Source organism: Hyla sarda, chromosome 6 (genome assembly GCF_029499605.1).
Source record: "Hyla sarda isolate aHylSar1 chromosome 6, aHylSar1.hap1, whole genome shotgun sequence".
Classification (NCBI taxonomy): Eukaryota; Metazoa; Chordata; class Amphibia; order Anura; family Hylidae; genus Hyla; species Hyla sarda.
In genome coordinates, this window is record NC_079194.1 from 39,518,889 (window position 1) to 39,540,249 (window position 21,361).

The window sequence follows — 21,361 nt, forward strand, 5'->3', positions numbered from 1 at the left end:
AGCGTGACCATTAATATGTTTGCAAAATATGCCTATTAGTAGGATCACCAGATCCATTTCATGTTTTATTTACTATCCTTTTTCTATCCCTTTCCCCTTCCCCCTACTTAATCCATTGGGTTATATGAACTGGACTGTCTCATAGTCTCACATCCATACAAGACTACTGTAGAAAAGGCCCATGGCTTTGAAACACATCTAGTCCTCTGCTTGTATATACCCCTATTGAGAATTGTTCCATACTTTCCACCTTATACGGTCAAACATCTATTCCCACTCAGAAGATAATATTGGGACTTGTGCAATATTTCTCAACTATTTGCCCATTTGGGATTTGTACATACATTTTGTACCACCTTACTGATTGAGCCTGTTACTACTAAGCAAGGAGCTCATGCTCGTCGCAGCTGAGCATCATCCAGGACTCCAATCCACCGCTGATTATTGGTAGCCGGAACACAGCGCTGAATGCACGCTCCTCAACTGTGTCAATCACTTATGCTTAAGAAGCGTGACTCCGTTTAAAACTACACAAGCTTCCACTGTGATCCTCCGAACACTGTTGGCTTGCCTCACATCTCAGGATGACTGAAAAATACCACACTATTTTACTTATACTGCTATAGCAATTTCATGCACTTTATCACTAACTGCTACATGGCCATCTGATATTGATGGAACATACGGACTTTCTCATTTGTGGGGATTATTTTTAGTATCTATTTTTATGCCAGCTATTTGTTTTATTTAATTCATTTATTTATTTATTTTATTATTGTTGCAGTTGAGTCTGCGCAAGGGCCCAGCGTTAGACCTCGACTATATACATTTCTGCTTCTATCTATAATAAATTGTTTTAACGCTATTTGGACATATCACTTTCTTTCCACTACTTTTTCTACGTACCTTTGAAGACTGGTTTTCTGTATAATTCCAATTATACACCATTATTCAAATTGTTCCTTGGCCTAACTGGGGTTTTAGGCAACACCGGTAACCTTTGGCACGTACTAAGCTATAGTGAGCTACGCTACTCTCTTTTACCTGTATAAGGTTCACAAATGGGTACTTAATGGGTGTCCATTAAACAGAACTAACAGTAAAACTGTATTAAAGGGGCACTCTTGTGAAAAAAATGTTTTCAAATGAACTGGTGCAAGAAAGTTAAACCGATTTGTAAAGCAATTCTATTAAAAAATCTTAACCCTTCTAGTACTTATCAGCTACTTTATAATACAGAGAGATTTGCGAAGTTCTTTCCAGCTTGACAACAGTGCTCTCTGCTGACACCGCTGTCCGTGTCAGGAACTGTCCAGAGAAGGATAGGTTTTCTATGGGGATATGCTTCTAATCTGGACAGTTCCTGACACGGACAGGGGTGTCAGGAGAGAGCACTGTTGTCAGACAGAAAAGAAATTCAAAAATGTTCCTGTTTTATATAGCAGCTGATAAGTACTGGAAGGATCAACATTTTTTAATAGAAGTCATTTACAAATCTGTTTAACTTTCAGGCACCAGTTGATTTGAAAACATTTGTTTTCACCGCAGTTCCCCTTTAATCCATATAACTGTATGGAGATTGCTCAAACACTAACACTGTGTGCCACCTGCTTATGACTACATCTGTGTCACCTCCTGAAGTCTACATACCTGTATACTGCATGGTGCTATTTACTATGAGGCACTTAGAAGTGGGAAGCAAATGTATGGCACATTTACTGACATCACAGTGTGGAAATGCCTAGAACACCGAATGTGTGTTTTCTGACTGGCTTTTTCCACTTGCCCCATATAGGACACAATGTGAACTTTTCCGCGTATGTGAGGAGAGATAGCCAATGGGCATTGACCGACAGCTATCTAATGGTTAAATGGGCACTGTCATGAATTAAAAACAATTGATATGTTGTAGTACTTAAGTACTACAACATATCTATAAATATACTTTAATTTAAAAAAAAAGTGATTTTAAACAAGTTTAAAATCACTTTTAAATTCGGCCACTAGGGGTCGCCCTCCTAGTGGCCGAATGCATTCAGAAGTGACGTCACCACTGAATATCGACTCATTTAAGCCTGGCAATGAGTCTAAATTCAGGCACTGAGGTAATCGCTGTCGCCTGTCAAACAAACAGGCGAGAGCGAGCACGCTAATAGCTGGGGCTGCGCGCATTGGCCAGCTCCACTGGCCTCGCGCATGGCCCCGCCCGCCCCCGTTACCCTGTCCGGAGGCAGCGCGTGCACTCATTGCTGCGCTGATCCTCCGGATGGGTAAATCTGCACTAGAGGAATGGGGTGGGGGAAGCGGGGTTCGGGGGAGCGCCGTCGCTGCTCAGCAGGAGCGCTTAGCACTAGAGGCATGGTGGGGGGGAGCGGGGGTTCAGGAGACCACCACCGCTGCTCCAGGAGCGGCGTAGCACTGCTGCGCTAACAAAGTTATTGTTTTCACCGCAGGGTGCCTCCAGCTGTTTCACCACTACAACTCCCAGAATGCCCTGACAGCCAGTAGATGTCAGGGCAAGCTGGGAGTTGTAGTGGTGAAACAGCTGGAGGCACCCTTTATAGTGAACTAAGGGCGGAAGTGGCCCCAGCAGGCATCAGTGACGTCACGCCTGCTGGGGAAGTCTGCCTGGTAGTGAGCACACTGCCAGGCAGGCAAAAAGCCATTTTAATATAGTAAAAAAAAAAAAAAATGTAAAGGCAGGGAGGGGGTTAGGGATAGATGGGCAATAGGCAGGGACAGAAAGAAAAAAAAATGGATGATGGGAGCTACCCTTTAATTTGTGAACCTAGGATCTCAGATAATCTCTGTAAGGAAATATATGCAAAACGACTTGGCATAGAATAAGTATCTATCAGATGTATAGTAGTTCTGTAATTTTTCAGAGGATTTCTGAGATATTTAAAGGGGTTATCCAGCATAAGGTGATTGTAGTACATATCTGGCAGACAGTAATGGACATGCTCAGGAAGGATCTGCGCTTGTCTTGGGCTAAATGGCTATGCTGTGAGATTACCAGAACACTGTGGCTCGCTTTCTCTGAACTTGTATTTCCTGTTTTCTGTTTTCTTGTTTGCCTACAAATCCCATGATTCCATTTTCCTCCTTCCCACACATCAGCCACCCCACCCATTGAAACATAAATGAGCTGCAGACCTATGGTTTTCAATTAGGGTGCCTCCAGCTGTTGCATTAGTTGCAGAATGATCCCTCCACCCATTGAAGCAGACAGGCTCCCTGTCATCAGTTGACTAGTGAGTCAGGTCTCGACCGCATTACAAGCTGGGAAAAATCGGAGACAACAGTAATTTTGTATGCTGTTAAAAATAAATATTGGGTTGAAAATCACAAGAATTGTGAATTAAAGACACCAAATTATGAACTACACTAACTTTACAGCCCCTGTAGCATAGTCAAATAAAAAAAATCCCGTCATACCCCTTTAAGCTTTACTCATTAGTTATTATTAAAAACATTTTCACGTTTTCATTTCTCTTGCTTTATACATCTTTCACATTTAGTTAACTTTAAGTGAGTAGGGAATGATTTGAATATATTGTAATTTATTGTTCCTACCCACATGCTTGACCCCTGTAACATAATTCAATCTCAAAACAAATTGGACCATGGGTCCTGCTGTAAAGCGCATTACTAAATGTTGTTAGAAACAGCTCAGGGTAGATTGAAGCCCCCCATGATAATGTACTGTGGTGACCCAGTACAGAACATGTTATTCTGCCTGTTCTCTCAGGTTGATTTTGCTCCAGGTGTCTGTTTCAGCCCAAAGCTCCTGTGAACTTGCCATTTATTTTTTATTATTCAATGTTTTATAGTAATGTTTCATACTAGTGTAAAGTGTACTGGGCATTTAAGGGAAAAGTTGCAGATGGGTCATGTGATCACTGTGGCCAATTAGACTCCAGCCCTAATCCCCCTGGTCTGGCTAGACAGGGAGGAGTTAGTTTGTGTGAATTCAGTCAGGACAATGTAAGCATCCCTGGAGCATACCTGCTCCATACCACAAATGGGGACAGGCCCAGGTATGTGAGGAGGAGAGGAAGTCAGGTCCTGGGCAAGAAGGAGAAAGTGGAAGTCAGTGCAGTGTCCAAGTCAGGGGAAAGTCTGTGCAGCATCCAAAGGGGCTAATAGTGCAATTACCAGGGTAGGCAAAATTGAGAGGAGTGTGGGGAATAGAAAGGTATAAGCCCTTTGCTCAACTGGTGGAGTTGCGCTTCAGGCACAACACTGCGGAGCGCTTGCAAGATTGAATTGATCCAAATGTTGGTGGCAGCTACTTGTCGGTACCATTAGGCAAATGGTGCAGGGGTACGGAGAATAGAAGAGAATGAGGGTTTCCTGGCAGGGATGCCCTAGTCCGAAAAAAATCTGACTTCTGGAGAGCTCACCAATGGATAACAGAACATGTGTTTTCTTTTTGGTGTTTTTTTATTTAAAACATATAGAAAATAACAAAGGTAACAGCGGACAATGCGTTTCAAAGGATACTTCCTTCTTGATCAGATCCATTATGAAGCTGACCTGATGAAGAAGGAAGTATCCTTTGAAACGCATTGTCCGCTGTTAATTTGTTATTTTCTATATGTGTTAAAATAAAAACACCAAAAAGAAAACACGTCTTCTGTTATCCATTGGTGAGTGCTCTATATTCGCTATATACAGTATTCAAAATTGTGAATATTCGCTTTTTTTCCCGCATATGTGAATATTCGCATATTCCTTCTTTTCACTTGTGGGCCAATTAGAATGATGCAAATACACTTGTCAGAGGTTATCAACAACATCCCTTGCAACCAATAGTAAAGTTGCCCACCCCTTACTGTTTTCTTCCTCGAATACGCGAATATAACGAATATGCGAAATTCGCAAATATACGGTGAATATTCATCTATATATTCGCAAAATACCACAAATTTGAATATAGGCAATGCTGCTCGTCACTAGCATCCAAGTCAGAGAAGTTTGTGAAGTCTGTGGAGAAGTCAAGTGCTAAGCAGCTACACCAAACTACTAGTGTCCCGCAGTCCAGGTCACGCTAGTCAAGCAAGCAAGTCCAAATTGCAGGGAAGAGTTTTCTTAGTGCTGAAAGGGCAAGCTGCACCACAACTACAGTCCCAGAGATTTTAAGTGACATTCTATGCAACTTTATCCTATTTGTTGAACTGCAAAAATTTGCTGTTATACTGCATGGACTGTAACATATGCCTGCAAGATCTTTTCAGTAAAATTAGTTTTTGTAACCCTGAATCTGTTATATTAATTGCCCTAGTGCTTGGCCCAGGATGCTGCTATCCTTTGGAGTGTGAAGGTTAACACTACACTGACATCACAAACTCTATTTTTAGTCACAACACCCTGTCATTACACTACATGCCACCACCCTGTTAGCCACCACAGTAAAAAAATTGAATAGAGAACATTACAATTAGAATAAATAATCAGATTAGAAAAAAGAAAATGTTTCAGTATCTGGAGATAGTTACTCCTCTGTAGACAGCTGTTCTTGCCCCTCATCAGTACAAAGCACGTTGCTAGATGGATAGATGAGAGGCTTTTTCATGTGGGACTGGAAGGGTAGTGTATCTCATTGAGGAGACCATCATTTTGGTGGAGAGCTATTGCATGGCCTATATAAGTCTTCATGTCCCAGTTTGACAGTCTAATCCAGGCATAGACAACCTTCAGCACTAATGCTACCAAAACATCATGGAAGTAGTCCAAAAAATCTGCAGTGCTGAAGTTTTCCTATGTCTGGTCTACTCAATGAGCTACACTACTTCACCCTTCCCAACCCAGATAAAAACACATCTAAATTTGATCCATTTTTACAAGTTGGACCTTAGAGTAGTGGAAGCATTCTAATATTTTAGCAATTTTCTTCACAGTGATTGTCCATTTTAACCCCTTAAGGACTCAGGGTTTTTCCGTTTTTGCACTTTCGTTTTTTCCTCCTTACCTTTAAAAAATCATAACCCTTTCAATTTTCCACCTAAAAATCCATATTATGGGTTATTTTTTGCGTCGCCAATTCTACTTTGCAGTGACATTAGTCATTTTACCCAAAAATGCACGGCGAAACGGAAAAAAAAATCATTGTGCGACAAAATCGACAAAAAAACGCCATTTTGTAACTTTTGGGGGCTTCCGTTTCTACGCAGTGCATATTTCGGTAAAAATTACACCTTATCATTATTCTGTAGGTCCTTACGGTTAAAATGATACCCTACTTATATAGGTTTGATTTTGTCGCACTTCTGGAAAAAATCATAACTACATGCAGGAAAATTTATACGTTTAAAAATGTCATCTTCTGACCCCTATAACTTTTTTATTTTTCCACGTACGGGGCGGTATGAGGACTAATTTTTTGCGCCGTGATCTGAAATTTTTATTGGTATGATTTTTGTTTTGATCTGACTTTTTGATCACTTTTTATTCATTTTTTAATGTTATAAAAAGTTACCAAAATACGCTTTTTTGGACTTTGGAATTTTTTTGCGCGTACGCCATTGACCGTACGGCTTAATTAATGATATATTTTTATAGTTTGGACATTTACGCATGCGGCGATACCACATATGTTTATTTATTTATTTATTTTTTTACACTGTTTTATTTTTCTTATGGGAAAAGGGGGGTGATTCAAACTTTTATTAGGGAAGGGGTTAAATGACCTTTATTAACACTTTTTTTTTACTTTTTTTTTGCAGTGTTATAGGTCCCATAGGGACCTATAACACTGCACACACTGATCTCTCATCCTGATCACAGGCGTGTATTAACACGCCTGTGATCAGCATTATCGACGCTTGACTGCTCCTGCCTGGATCTCAGGCACGGAGCAGTCATTCGTCGATCGGACACCGAGGAGGCAGGTAAGAGCCCTCCCGGTGTCCGATCAGCTGTTCGGGACGCCGCGATTTCACCGCGGCGGTCCCGAACAGCCCGACTGAGCAGCCGGGATACTTTCAGTTTCACTTTAGAAGCGGCGGTCAGCTTTGACCGCCGCTTCTAAAGGGTTAATACCGCACATCGCCGCGATCGGCGATGTGTGGTATTAGTCGCGGGTCCCGGCAGTTGATTAGCGCCGGGACCCACGCGATATGATGCGGGATCGCGGCGTGATCCCGCTTCATATCGCGGGAGCCGGCGCAGGACGTAAATATACGTCCTGCGTCGTTAAGGGGTTAAAGGGGTACTCTTTCTTTTTTTAAATCAACTGGGGACAGAAAGTTAAACAGATTTGTAAATGACTTCAATTAAAAAATCTTAATCCTTCCAGTACTTATTAGCTGCTGAATACTTATTAGCTGCTGAGGAAATTATTTTCTTTTCAGAACACAGAGCTCTCTGCTGACATCACAAGCACAGTGCTCTCTGCTGACACCTCTGTCCATTTTAAGAACTGTCCAGAGTAGGAAAAAATCTCCATAGCAAACATATGCTGCTCTGGACAATTCCTAATATGGACAGAAATATCAGCAGAGAGCACTGTGTTCCAAAATGAAAATAATTTCCTCTGTAGTATTCAGTAGCTAATAAGTATTGGAATGATTAAGATTTTTTTTAATAGAAGTAGTTATCTGTTTAACTTTCTGGCACCAGTTGATTAAAAAAAAAAAAAAAGGTTTCCACCGGAGTACCCCTTTAAGGCGTTAAGCACCGAAAAAAATATGAGCACAGCTACTATAAAGATGCTTGTAAGAGTTATAGAAAACCTCAGAGCACAAACTCATGGCGTTCTATCTGGCCATTTCTAACAAAAGTAGATACAGGCATAGTACCAATGTCTAACATAAAGTATACAGAAAATTGTAAGGAAATGCCAGGCTTGTTCATCAAAAATATCCTTGGGATAAATGGGTCAGAAAGGTTATAACAAAAGAAAATATTTTCTTTCTGTACAGAGTGTCAGTACAGTTCTTCAGGCTAAAGCTAAGAATTCATCCAAAAGGTCTGTCAGCACAGCAAATAATTTACTTTATGAATATATATATATATATATATATATATATATATATATATATATATATATATATATTTAGTTCAATATTATTTGTATAATTCTTGTTTATTTAACACAATTGATAAAACTGAGAAGAGAAAAGAACCTTGAAGGGTTATAAAACATTTACAATCATCAAAGTCACTTACACAATTTCCCCTCGGGTCTTCGAAAACGACCCCCTGACATAATGTGAAAATATATTGCCCACCCTATGCATTTTGACCGAGGTTGTTGCCAATGTGTTATTTCATAGATTTTCTTGGCTTGGCAGAGCTATTGATTTAACTTAACTTAAGCTATTATTTCTTGTTTTAAATGCCTCAGCTCAATCTTTAGTATTAGGAGTGGAGTGAAGGGTTCTTACCTAATTATTTTCTCCCCTGTGTGGTCAAAAGAAGGAGAAATAATACAGATCCTATTTATTTAAAACTAAATGGTTCTTCAGTAAAGCTCCTTAGCTCCCCCTGATGTTGCCTGCAGACTATCCAAATTTTAGTATTCAACATTATGACTGTGTAAAGAAAAACAGGACATTTGGATTTCTATATTTGGAAATTTGGAAAAATTATATAAAATAAATAGCGGTCAGTACATCTTTAGTCTATTTTAATAAAAAAAAAAAATAATATATATATATATATATATATATATATATATATATATATATTTGCAGTCTAAGCTTATAATATAGTCATGAATGCAAACATTCTTCATGTGAGACTTTAGGTTTATATAAATCCCCTCCTCATATCCCGACATCATATGCCAACCTCATATCCCGACCTCATATCCCATCCTCATATCCTGTCCCCATATCTCATCCCAATATCTCGTTCCCATATCTCGTCCTCATATCCAGACCTAATATCCCGTCCCATATCACATATCGTGTCCCATATCCCGAACTCATATCTCGTCCTCATATCCCGACCTCATATCCCGTCCTCATATCCCGACCTCATATCCCGTTCTCATATCCCATCCTCATATTCCGACCATATCCCATCCTCATATCTCATCCTCATACCCTATATCTAATCCTCACTTATAATCCTCGTATTCCGTCCAAAGGTGGGGCTGTGTTGTGGTAAAGATATTGTAAGCTGAAAATAAAAGGGGTGTGGCTTAAAGGGTGGGCGTGCCTTTGCAAGATGGGGCACGGAATGCGGGGAGGGTATTGCTTGTCATCTGGACTGACACATTCACCAGGAGAGGCAGAGCAGAGCTTGTGGAGTAAGGTACCAGAAGTCCCATATACTTGCATGGGACTTGAAACAAAACTCCATACTTCACATAAAAGGGTAGTTTAGGGGTTAATTTAAATATTATATATTTTCATTTGACATATAAGTAACATGTGACCAAGTATTATTGAAATATCTCCAGCCGTACATAAGTTATGCTGGAAGATACATTTCCCATAGATTTGTATTGGACTTTAAATAAAAACCCTGACTCTCGCAAAACCACAAACACAGCCCACCTCGACATTTCACCACTACTGTGGCTTTATCAAGAGGCTAAATGACTCTAGATAGATAGATAGATGTCTAGTCTCTTGATAAAACCACAGTAGTGGTGAAACGTCTAGGTGGGCTGTGTTTGTGGTTTTAACTGCAGTGACACAGTGCTCCAATTCTAACTATGTAGGCTGCAATGTGAGACACAAACTATGTAGCTACAGACCTAATATATACCAACCAGAAAATTGGAAACAGTTCTATCAGATCTACAATTAGAGACTACTTTCTCACTGTTTTTAAATGTCTGTTTAGTAAGTTATTGCAATTTTCCTTTTGGATTCAGTCCCTAATAAAGTACAAACATTTTAATATTAGGTGAATATCGCAAATTAGTGGTTGGTAAATGTAGGGAATTTTTTCCACCTAGGTGGTACAATTTGTTGTGTCTTTATACCCTCCAACCATAAGTCTCCATAGTAGAAACATACAGGTTTGGACTTACAGGCGACATCTTCACTTATTGAAGTCATTAACTATGTGACCCTCATGTTATTATGTTATTTCTTTTCATATATTGTATATTGCCCACTGTATCATTTAGAATTAAAATGTTGCTTTATTTTCCTTGCAGATCTTTTGGCCTCCTTTAAGAGATTTATTTGTTCCTGTTTTCCTGAATTGCTGGTTGGCAAAACATGCCTTAGAGAATATGATTGTAAGTATAACAGGGGACATTATGGGGGATATTTATCAAAACCTGTCCAGAGAAAAAGTTGCCCAGTTGCCCATGGCAACCAATCAGATTGCTTTTTTTCATTTTTCACAGGCCTCTTAAAAAAGAAAGAAGTAATCTGATTGGTTGCCATGGGCAACTGCACCACTCTTCCTATGCACAGTTTTTGATAAATCTCCCTCTATGGGTCTGCCTTTAGCTGGAAAAAAATGCAAGGCAGGAAAAGTACATGAGGGAGATTTATCAAAACCTGTAAAGAGGAAGAGTGGTGCAGGTGCCCATGAAAAATAGTGATCTGAATGGTTGCTATGGGCAACTGCACCACTCTTTCTCTACAAGGTTTAGATACCCCTCCCCCCGTATATTTACCCATTTTATGAGATTTATTAAACATAAAAAAAAAAACAAGAGAATGCAGTAAAATGATACAGTGCTAAGGGCCCACATGGAGCCAGTCATGTGAAGCCTGTAATATCTACTATATTTAATCTGTGGAAAATGCTATGGCACTGAGAGGCTCCCACAGTTTCATTCAGCAGGAGATTTGATCCAAGATGGTGCCAGCTCTCTCTATTAGCATGATGATGATGTGGTGAGTGACTCTGCTGAGAGCTCCGCTCAGTGTGCGGTCATGTCAATTATAAGAAAAAAATGATTGCACTCCCTAACTCCCATAATGGAGTTGTAGCTCCACCAATTCCCTGGAGGAAGAAGTGGCTGCCCCAAAGCTGACGTTAGCTCATATGGAGGATCGGTCCTGGAGGAACAGCCCCTTGTCAAGACTGAACAACTACAAAAGTTTTAACCAGATTACTTTTCGATCCTAGTTCCTCAAGTGACTGACCAGGACTTATTTATTGATCAGGCACATTGTCTTCTTTAGGCTTAGTCACTTATGCTGTAGCTACTCTGCCCAGGGATGTGATTCTGTCCATTTATATCACATTAAGGATCCCATTAAAGGTGTACTCCGGTGGAAAACCTTTTTTTTTTTTTTTTTTTTTATGTACTGGTGCCAGAAAGTTAAACAGATTTGTAAATTACTTCTATTAAAAAATCTTTACCCTTCCAGTACTTATTAGCAGCTGTGTGCTACAGAGGAAATTATTTTCTTTTTGAATTTCTTTTTTGTCTTGTACAAAGTGCTCTTTGCTGACACCTGATGCCTGTATCAGGAACTGTCCAGAGCAGGAGAAAATCCCCATAGCAAACCTATGCTGCTCTGGACTGTTCCTGAGACGGGCATCAGGTGTCAGCAGAGAGCACTGTGGACAAGACAAAAAATAAATTAAAAAAGAAAAAAATTTCCTCTGTAGCATACAGATGCTTAAAAGTACTGGAAGGGTAAATATTTTTTTAGTAATTTGAAATCTGTTTAACTTTCTGGCACCAGTTGATTTAAAAAAAAAAATTCCACCGGAGTACCCCTTTAAGGTCGATATTTCAATCTTCAAATCTTTGCAGACTTCTGTATTCCTTCATTTACAATGTAGTACAAAAAATAATTTGCTCTTAGTACCCAGTGTTTCCATGTTCATGGTAACCAATACATGTGCGTTTCCCAGTTAAGCTTATCATAAACCTAAAATGGCTCCAAAATCTACACCTTGTGAAGCTAACTTCTATTGGTATAGTCACATGGTTGGACCAAAGTCCTTTAACTTTTTATCTGAGGGAACAGGTTCATCCCTCTTATGACTCAGTGTGGTGCTCAAGCAACTATGTACTTCACCACCCTGAATACTTACCTCCCACAGTAGAAGCAGTTAGGGAACATTTCAGACTTAACAATAACGGTCAAGTAGTTGATGCCACTGTTTACGTGGCCACTTTATAAAACAGCCCTCTCAACATAAGAACGTGAGTGTAAGAGCAGTACTTGACATTCAACAGCAGTTTAAAGTTCTGCATGGATTGAATAAAGTGATCCATAGAGGGCCCGGGAAATCTCTAAGTTAACCACCCAACTCTATACATTGCAGTCATATAAGTTTAATCTGGCATTGTGGAGACTGAGGCTCTCTGGCTATTGGCATAGTGGCAAGCCAAGTGCTCTTTTATTAATTTGGTATTATAATTCAGTGTACAATCTTAAGGAAAACATGTCCACGCCCTAGGTGTCTGCTATTTTATTCCTTTTTAGCTGTGATGGAATTTCTGCCTAATAATTGAGGAGCTCTGAAGTACTGTCTTTTATCAGGCGCCTCAAGCTACACAAATCTCCTGGGCCTGACTGTCAGTCTAACCAATGATTACTACAAAACACATGGACATTATCTCGCACAGTACCTCACCAGAACTTTCAATGAAGTGGTTTCCCGAGGGCCCTTTAATCCTGATATGCTTAGGGCGTTAAGGGTAACTTACCAAAAAATAAGAACTTTTATTGCACAGCTCCCCCACGATCAGACATTTGGATAGGGGATAAGATGTCTAGGGCAGAGTACCCCTTTAACCTTCTGATCAATGGAACCCATCTCAATTATGTAATGGAACAATGCATTGCTTTAGTGATATACTACATGTCTTAATTGTCTATTAACTGGTTCAAGTAGGTTAAATTTATGGATATAAAGTGTGTTCCTCGTATGATGTATATCTTATCTACTAAAGTGTATATGTTTGGTTTTTTGGGGGGATGTTGTGTTTTTTGGGTTTACATTACATCACACAGAATATTTCTTCACAGGAGCTTAGTTATTTGTTTTCTTGTGCTTTGTTAAGCTATGTTTTTGCGTTGTTTATGTTGCTTGCCCTGTTGTCCATGATGCTGAATAATGAATGACTGGCTTGTTATACTCAACAATGGACTTGTATGTACTGTATTTGCTCATGGGGTATCATATGCAATGCAAACTTCACAAAAGTAATGGGTTCATTTCCCTTCTATTTCATTGTATAAATGTCTATTCATGCTCCATTAGTTAATGTGTCAGTGGCTATAATTGATTTCTCCTTTATTTTTATTTTTTTATCGCCTTTGTTATACTAAATGATAAATGTGTGCATTGAGTTATAAAAAAATTATGCAATGTCCAATTGTAATAGAGTAGAACACAATTATCAACTCAATGTATGTCATCTATTCATCCATTCAGGTGTATGGCCTTGGATTAAAAATGCGAGAACATTAAACTATTTTTAAATAAATTTTAAATACTGACAGAAAGTACAAAATAATAAGTTATATCAGAGCGAAAAAAATGTATGAGGGCACGTTGTATATTATATAGATCAAAGTAAAAAACAGAATAAACATAAATGAAAAAACATAAATATAAAGTATATTGATCAGTCATAACATTAAAACTACCTTCCCAAAATTGTGAAGGTCTATCTCCTAATCGCACATTATGATCACTGTCATTAATAAAAAGAATAGCTGCCCTGAGCCTTTTGGTGGTCAGGGATGCAAGAGAAGGTTTACCTTACCATTCAGAAAACATAGTGTCACGTACAGCCCTCACGACCTGGCGTACAGACACGTCCACGCCTCTCAGAAAAGAGTGAGTGGACAACAGAAACACAAAACCAGCAGAATATTTACTCTAAGCTGCCACCGTGTCACGTTCACTCTCGGCTCCCTTGAGCCAGTGACACAACTTAAATACACACTGTTTGTAGGTCCCCATGTCTTTCCTGCACATGTGACCTCGGCTGGGAAGGTATAGGGGTACTCTGCTTCCACGCTCACTTTCACACACACCTACCAAAATAGGCCCTAAAAATGAGCTACACACACCCCAAAACCAGTCCACATGCCCACACACCAATACGCTGTCACCATCTATCAGTAGGCCGATAGAACGCCTCCGTTCATACACAGATTCTTGCACTCTGCACTTTGACACCAAAACTATGGTAATGGCACGAGCCACACTTATACACTAATACAACTATATAAGCTATAGGGCTATAGGTTCATTAGAGCATACAAGGCTACACATTAAAGTTATGGCTTTAATGTACATAAAGGGTACAGTACTTAGTTACAAAAAGGAGTTAAAAAAACAGACATACAAAATGTGCAAAACAGTTATACAAAATGAAAGGGGAATAAAAATCAGAAGAGTTCCATACTTAACGTCGTTGAGTAAAGTCCTAATCCGTCCTGGGGCCAAGGAAGAAAATAGTGGCACAAGTCAATTCAGAATGGGCCCCAAACTTGTAACAACTAGCTTGTGTTGGACCACCACTTTAATGGGTGCAGCAGATGGTTGGGTTAGAAGGGAGGTCTCCAGTGTCTTCTTAGATCAGCCCACATCATCCCACCTCCCAAATGTCCCAACCTCCTCTGAAACACAGATTGATAGTCCATAAATCATAACTCCCATCGTACACAATGGATGTAACATAGATGGCAGTACACTTATTGATATGGTGACATTGTAATGCACATTTTGATAGGATACATGAAGGGGTTATACATAGGTGTAGGATACATACAGCTTAGGGATACATACAGTTTAATCTATGGGTACACTGGGGTCATGTTTGGGTTCTATATACCGCCTATTATTCAGGGATCATGATTCTGGGGGATATATAACTATGGCTACCAAGGGGAGCCCTGAAAAACATATTTCTACACTGGGACATATTTCACTATATGTAAAATGTAAACCTTTTGTTCCAGTTGGCACCAAACTGGCAGGATGTGCACGATTAACCCAATCAGCAAACTAGCTGTCTTGAGGCTCCTCACAGCTAGGGGCCAAGGGATATGTAAAGTAACCAACAGGGAGATAAAAGAATACAGAAGTGACAACATATGGAGAAGGATAAGATAAAACAGAACAGGGTGTATACAGCCAAAGGAAAATAATCAAAGGTCAAGAGGATATATACATTTCAAACAGGGTCCCAGACAGTAAGGAGACAGATTATCCACCATATTTTTCCTAAAAATGATCCACAGCCTATAGTCACTACACATAGAAACATAGAATGTATCGGCAGATAAGAGCCATTGGGCCCATCTAGTCTGCCCAATATTCTGTATACTTATGACTCATCCTAGTCGATACCTTATATGAAGATAGCCTAAGGCTGCTTTCACACTATAAAATTCATCTGTTAAAAGATCCGTTATAAACGTCCATTGAAAAAACCCGAAAAACCGGCCGTTAGAAAATCCCATAATTGTCTATGGGATTTATAGATTATCCAGTTTAACCCGTTATAGCCCGTTATTAATAACGGACGTTATTTTGTGACGGATGATAGTAACGGGAGAAATAGTGCATGCGACCATGGACGTGTATACTCGTCCAACGGATCTTATAAGCTAGGTGCAAAAGGATGACACAAAGGCTCATCCATTTGCCATAGACTTCAATGTTAAAAATAACGGGCGTTAATTTATCCATTTCTTGTGACGGAAGAAAATTTAGTGCATGTGCCGTTATTTCTTCCGTCACAACTAATGGCCATTAGTCATGATGGACTATGACGGGTCATAATGGATAATCAAAAAGTCCCATAGACTTTAATGGGATCTTGTAACAGACGTTTAACATCCTTTTTTAACCCCTTAATGGCCATGGATGTGTATTTAAAACTTCAAAGGGTTATGATAGGGTTATGATTTTTAAAAGGTAAGGAGGCAAAAAAGAAAGTGCAAAAACAGAAAAACACTTGGTCCTTAAGGGGTTAAAGCTTTTCTAATGGATGTTTATAACGGATCTTTAAAACGGATGCATTTTATAGTGTGAAAGCAGCCTTATACCTCTCCCTATATATCCAAGCATTCTGCTGCCATTTCCTGCTGCTCTATGAGGCTGGGTCCACACTACGTTTTGTTCCATACGGGAGCGCATACGGCAGGGGGGAGCTAAAAGCTCGCGCTCCCGTATGTTACCGTATGCGCTCCCGTATGTAATTCATTTCAATGAGCCGACCGGAGTGAAACGTTCGGTCCGGTCGGCTCATTTTTGCGCCGTATGCGCTTTTACAACCGGACCTAAAACCGTGGTTGACCACAGTTTTAGGTCCGGTTGTAAAAGAGCATACGGTGCAAAAATGAGCCGACCGGACCGAACGTTTCACTCCGGTCGGCTCATTGAAATGAATTACATACGGGAGCGCATACGGTAACATACGGGAGCGCGAGCTTTTAGCTCCCCCCTGCCGTATGCGCTCCCGTATGGAACAAAACGTAGTGTGGACCCAGCCTTACATTGTCTTCCTACCTTTAAGTCTTCTGAAATAATTCATCCTAAATCCCTCTCCTCAGATACTGTGTCAAATATTCTATACTCCTACCTTGGGTTTTTACATCCCAGGTGCATTATCTTGCACTTATTCACATTAAACTTTAGTTGCGAGAGTTTCTGTAGTTTACCCAAATCCTTTTCCATTTGGCTTATCCATCCAGGAATATCAACCTTGTTTCTAATCTTTATGATATCAGCAAAAATACTTATCTTATCATGGAGACCTTCTGCAATATCACTAATAAAGATATTAAACAAAAATGGTCCTAGTACAGATCCCTGAGGTCCCCACTGGTAACAAGTCCTTGCTCTGAATATTCTCCATTGACTACAACCCTCTGTTGTCTGTCATTCAGCCACTACCTAATCCATTCAACAATATGGGAGTCCAAGCTCAATGACTGCAATTTATTGTTGGACAGTGTCAAAAGCCTTACTAAAATCTAGACAAGCAATGTCTACTGCCCCTCCACCATCTATTATTTTAGTCACCCAATCGAAAAAAAATCAATAAGATTAGTTTGACATGATCTCCCAGGAGGGCCAGATTAAATGGGTATTCCAGGAAAAAACTTTTTTTTATATATCAACTGGCTCCAGAAAGTTAAACAGATTTGTAAATTACTTCTATAAAAAAATCTTAATCCTTTCAGTACTTATGAGTTTCTGAAGTTAAGGTTGTTCTTTTCTGTCTAAATCCTCTTTGATGACACCTGTCTCGGGAAACGCCCAGTTTAGAAGCAAATCCCCATAGCAAACCTCTTCTAAACTGGGCATTTCCCGAGACAGGTGTCATCAGAAAGGATTTAGACAGAAAAGAACAACCTTAACTTCAGAAGCTCATAAGTACTGAAAGGATTAAGATTTTTTAATAGAGATAATTTACAAATCTGTTTAACTTTCTGAAGCCAGTTGATATATACAGTTCCCCCACATTAGGTTGGCAGTACAGTTCACCCACATTTGGGGTGCAGTACAGTTCCCCCACATTACAGTAGGGGTGCAGTACAGTTCCCCCACAATAGGGGTGCAGTACAGTTCCCCCACATTAGGGATGCAGTACAGTTCCCCCACATTAGGGTGCAGTACAGTTCCCCCACTTTAGGGGTGCAGTACAGTTCCCCCACATTAGGGGTGCAGTACAGTTCCCCCCACATTAGGGGTGCAGTACAGTTTCCCCACATTAGGGGTGCAGTACAGTTCCCCCACATTAAGGTGCAGTACAGTTCCCCCACATTAGGGGTGCAGTACAGTTCCCCCACATTAGGGGTGCAGTACAGTCCGCCCACATTAGGGGTGCAGTACTGTTCCCCCACATTAGGGGTGCGGTACAGTTCACCCACTTTAGGGGTGCAGTACAGTTCCCCCACATTAGGGGTGCAGTACAGTTCCCCCACATTAGGTGCAGTACAGTTCCCTGCATTAGGTGCAGTACAGTTCCCCACATTAGGTGCAGTACAGTCCCCCACATTAGGTGCAGTACAGTTCCCCGACATTAGGTGTAGTACAGTTCCCCACATTAGGTGCAGTACAGTCCCCCACATTAGGTGCAGTACAGTTCCCCGACATTAGGTGTAGTACAGTTCCCCACATTAGGTGCAGTACAGTTCCCCCACATTAGGTGCAGTACAGTTTCCCACATTAGGTGCAGTACTGTTCCCCACATTAGGTGCAGTACAGTTCCCCACATTAGGGGTGCAGTACAGTTCCCCCACATTAGGGGTGCAGTACAGTTCCCCCCCATTAGGTGCAGTATAGTTCCTTCCCCATTAGGTGCAGTATAGTTCCCCCATCAGGTGCGGTATAGTTCCCCACATTAGGTGAAGAAATAGTTCCCCCACATTAGGTGCAGTACAGTTCCCCACAATAGGTGTAGTATAGTTCTCCACATTAGGTGCAGTACAGTTCCCCCACATTAGATGTAGTACAGTTCTCCACATTAGGTGCAGTGTAGTTCCCCACATTAGGTGCAGTACAGTTCCCCCACCTTAGGTGCAGTACAGTTCCCCAACATTAGGTGCAGTACAGTTCCCCCACATTAGGTTGGCAGTATAGTTCCCCACATTAGATGCAGTATAGTTCCCCCCACATTAGGTTGCCAGTATAGTTCCCCACATTAGGTGCAGTATAGTTCCCCCCACATTAGGTTGGCAATATAGTTCCCCACATTAGGTGCAGTATAGTTCCCCCCACTTTAGGTGCAGTATAGTTCCCCACATTAGGTGCAGTATAGTTCCCCCACATTAGGTGCAGTATAGTTCCCCCACATTAGGTGCAGTACAGTTTCCCACATTAGGTGCAGTACTGTTCCCCACATTAGGTGCAGTACAGTTCCCCACATTAGGGGTGCAGTACAGTTCCCCCACATTAGGGGTGCAGTACAGTTCCCCCACATTAGGTGTAGTACAGTTCCCCACATTAGGTGCAGTATAGTTCCCCCCCATTAGGTGCAGTATAGTTCCTTCCCCATTAGGTGCAGTATAGTTCCCCCATCAGGTGCGGTATAGTTCCCCACATTAGGTGAAGAAATAGTTCCCCCACATTAGATGCAGTACAGTTCCCCACAATAGGTGTAGTATAGTTCTCCACATTAGGTGCAGTACAGTTCCCCCACATTAGATGTAGTACAGTTCTTCACATTAGGTGCAGTGTAGTTCCCCACATTAGGTGCAGTACAGTTCCCCCACCTTAGGTGCAGTACAGTTCCCCAACATTAGGTGCAGTACAGTTCCCCCACATTAGGTTGGCAGTATAGTTCCCCACATTAGATGCAGTATAGTTCCCCCCACATTAGGTTGCCAGTATAGTTCCCCACATTAGGTGCAGTATAGTTCCCCCCACATTAGGTTGGCAATATAGTTCCCCACATTAGGTGCAGTATAGTTCCCCCCACTTTAGGTGCAGTATAGTTCCCCACATTAGGTGCAGTATAGTTCCCCCACATTAGGTGCAGTATAGTTCCCCCACATTAGGTGCAGTATAGTTCTCCACATTAGGTGCAGTATAGTTCCGCACATTAGGTGCAGTATAGTTCCCCACATTAGGTGCAGTATAGTTCCCCCACATTAGGTGCAGTACAGTTCCCCCACAGACATACAGCCTTCAGCCATATACAGTGTATGGCTGGAGGCTGTATGCCTGTTTATTGCCCCAGTGTTACGACCAGCACTCCTCCGGTCCGGACCAGAGAGGAGCGGTGGTCAGAACACTGAAGATGACGCGCTGGTGAGTGATGACTTACCATGCTTGTCCTCCTCACTGCTCTGCTCCGCTCTTCTATGGGCGCACGCACGTGACGTCAGTGATGTCCCTGCGTGCGCTACCTCCCGGCGGCCCCTGCATTTTTAAAGTTAACACGGGGTAGCAGAGAGGTAACAGGGACATCCTTGTGTCCTGAAAAGATTTTTCGGGAAACAGGGATGTCCAGAATGTGACGGGGGGTCCCCTGTGGGCACGGGGCCAGGAGCAGGCGCTCCATGAGTGCCAATGTTGATCTGGCCCTGTCTCCCAGAAGTAAACCCATGCTGTTTTTCATCTTGCAATCCATCATATTTTAGATGTTCCACAATCTTATCCTTTAGTAGGGTTTCCATTTAATTTCCCCACTATTCATGTCAGACTTACTGACCTATAGTTGCCTGATTCCTTTCTACTACCTTTCTTATGAATGGTGACATAATTTGCTGAATTCCAATCTTCTGAGACAACTCTTGTTACCAATGATTGGTTAATAAATCTGTTAATGATTTTGCTAGTTCACCGCCAAGCTCTTTTGGTATCTTTGGGTATATCCCATCAGGCCCTTATGACTTATTTGTCTTAACTTTAGAAAGCTTATTTAGAACCTCTTCCTCTGTGACGACACATGCATCAAACGATTTATTAGTCTTTATCCCTAACTGAGGTCCTTTTCCTTCATTTTCTTTTGTAAAAACTGAACTGAAATATTTATTGAGGCAGTCGGCAAGTCCTTTATCCTCTTCTACATATCTTCCTTCCTCTGTTTTTAACTTAGTTATTCCTTATTTTAATTTCCTTTTTTCATTTATATATCTGAAGAATGTCTTATCTCCTTTCTTCACTGACTAAGCTAGTTTCTCTCCTGCCTGCTCTTTAGAAGCACTTTTAACTTACTTGGCCTCTTTCTGCCCAATCTTATAGATTTTGCTATCTTTATTGTTTTATTTATTTTTTAATAATTACTGAATGCTAACTTTTTTATTTTTATGATTTTGGCCACTTCTGCAGAGTACCACAGTGGTCTTTTTCCTTTTTTTTTTTTGCTTTTACTGACAAGTCTAACACAATTATCTCCATTGAAACTGTTCCAGTCTGATAGGGACTCATTTACCACTAACTCATTTTAGAAAAGTCGGTTTTTCTAAAGTCTAAAACTTTTGTTTTTGTGTGGTGGGACTCATTGTCATTGTTCTTATATTAAACCACATTGATTGGTGATCACCAGATCCTAAGCTTTTACTTACAGTTATGTAAGTTACCGAAAGGAACAGTGTGGATCATGTTCAGCTGACAGATATGCTTAGCTTGGTACGTATCTGCTACTAGAGACAAATTTCCCCTAACAGTATTTTTAGAACGCTGTGTTCCCACGGCAGGGTTTGTGGTGTCACGCCAAGCCCCTCCATGTCTATGGGATTGGCCATGACGGCCATCATGCCCCCTTTCATAGACATAAATGGAGGGGGCATGATTTGATGTCACAAGGGGGCGTGACGTCACGACCACCGCCATGGGAACCCAGCGTTCTAAACATACTGTTCAGACATCTTATCCCCTATGCTTTGGATAGGGGGCGAGATGTCTAGGGGTAGAGTACCCATTTAATCAAAACTTTTAAAATATCTCAGAGACATGTGAAATGATTTGATTGGGTCGGGTTTGGGTGTCACCTTAGCTTGTCACC

The 21,361-nt window shown here is 40.9% G+C and overlaps 1 protein-coding gene across 3 annotated transcripts in view; it reads left to right on the forward strand.

Moving 5' to 3' along the window:
- KCNT2 (potassium sodium-activated channel subfamily T member 2) overlaps positions 1 to 21,361 on the forward strand; it is an 814,344-nt gene that overhangs the window by 367,759 nt on the left and 425,224 nt on the right. For all 3 annotated transcript variants that reach the window (XM_056523545.1, XM_056523546.1, XM_056523547.1), the window contains exon 7: positions 10,121 to 10,204. In XM_056523545.1, the coding sequence (XP_056379520.1) occupies positions 10,121 to 10,204 (84 nt within the window). The remainder of the gene's footprint in view (positions 1 to 10,120; positions 10,205 to 21,361) is intronic.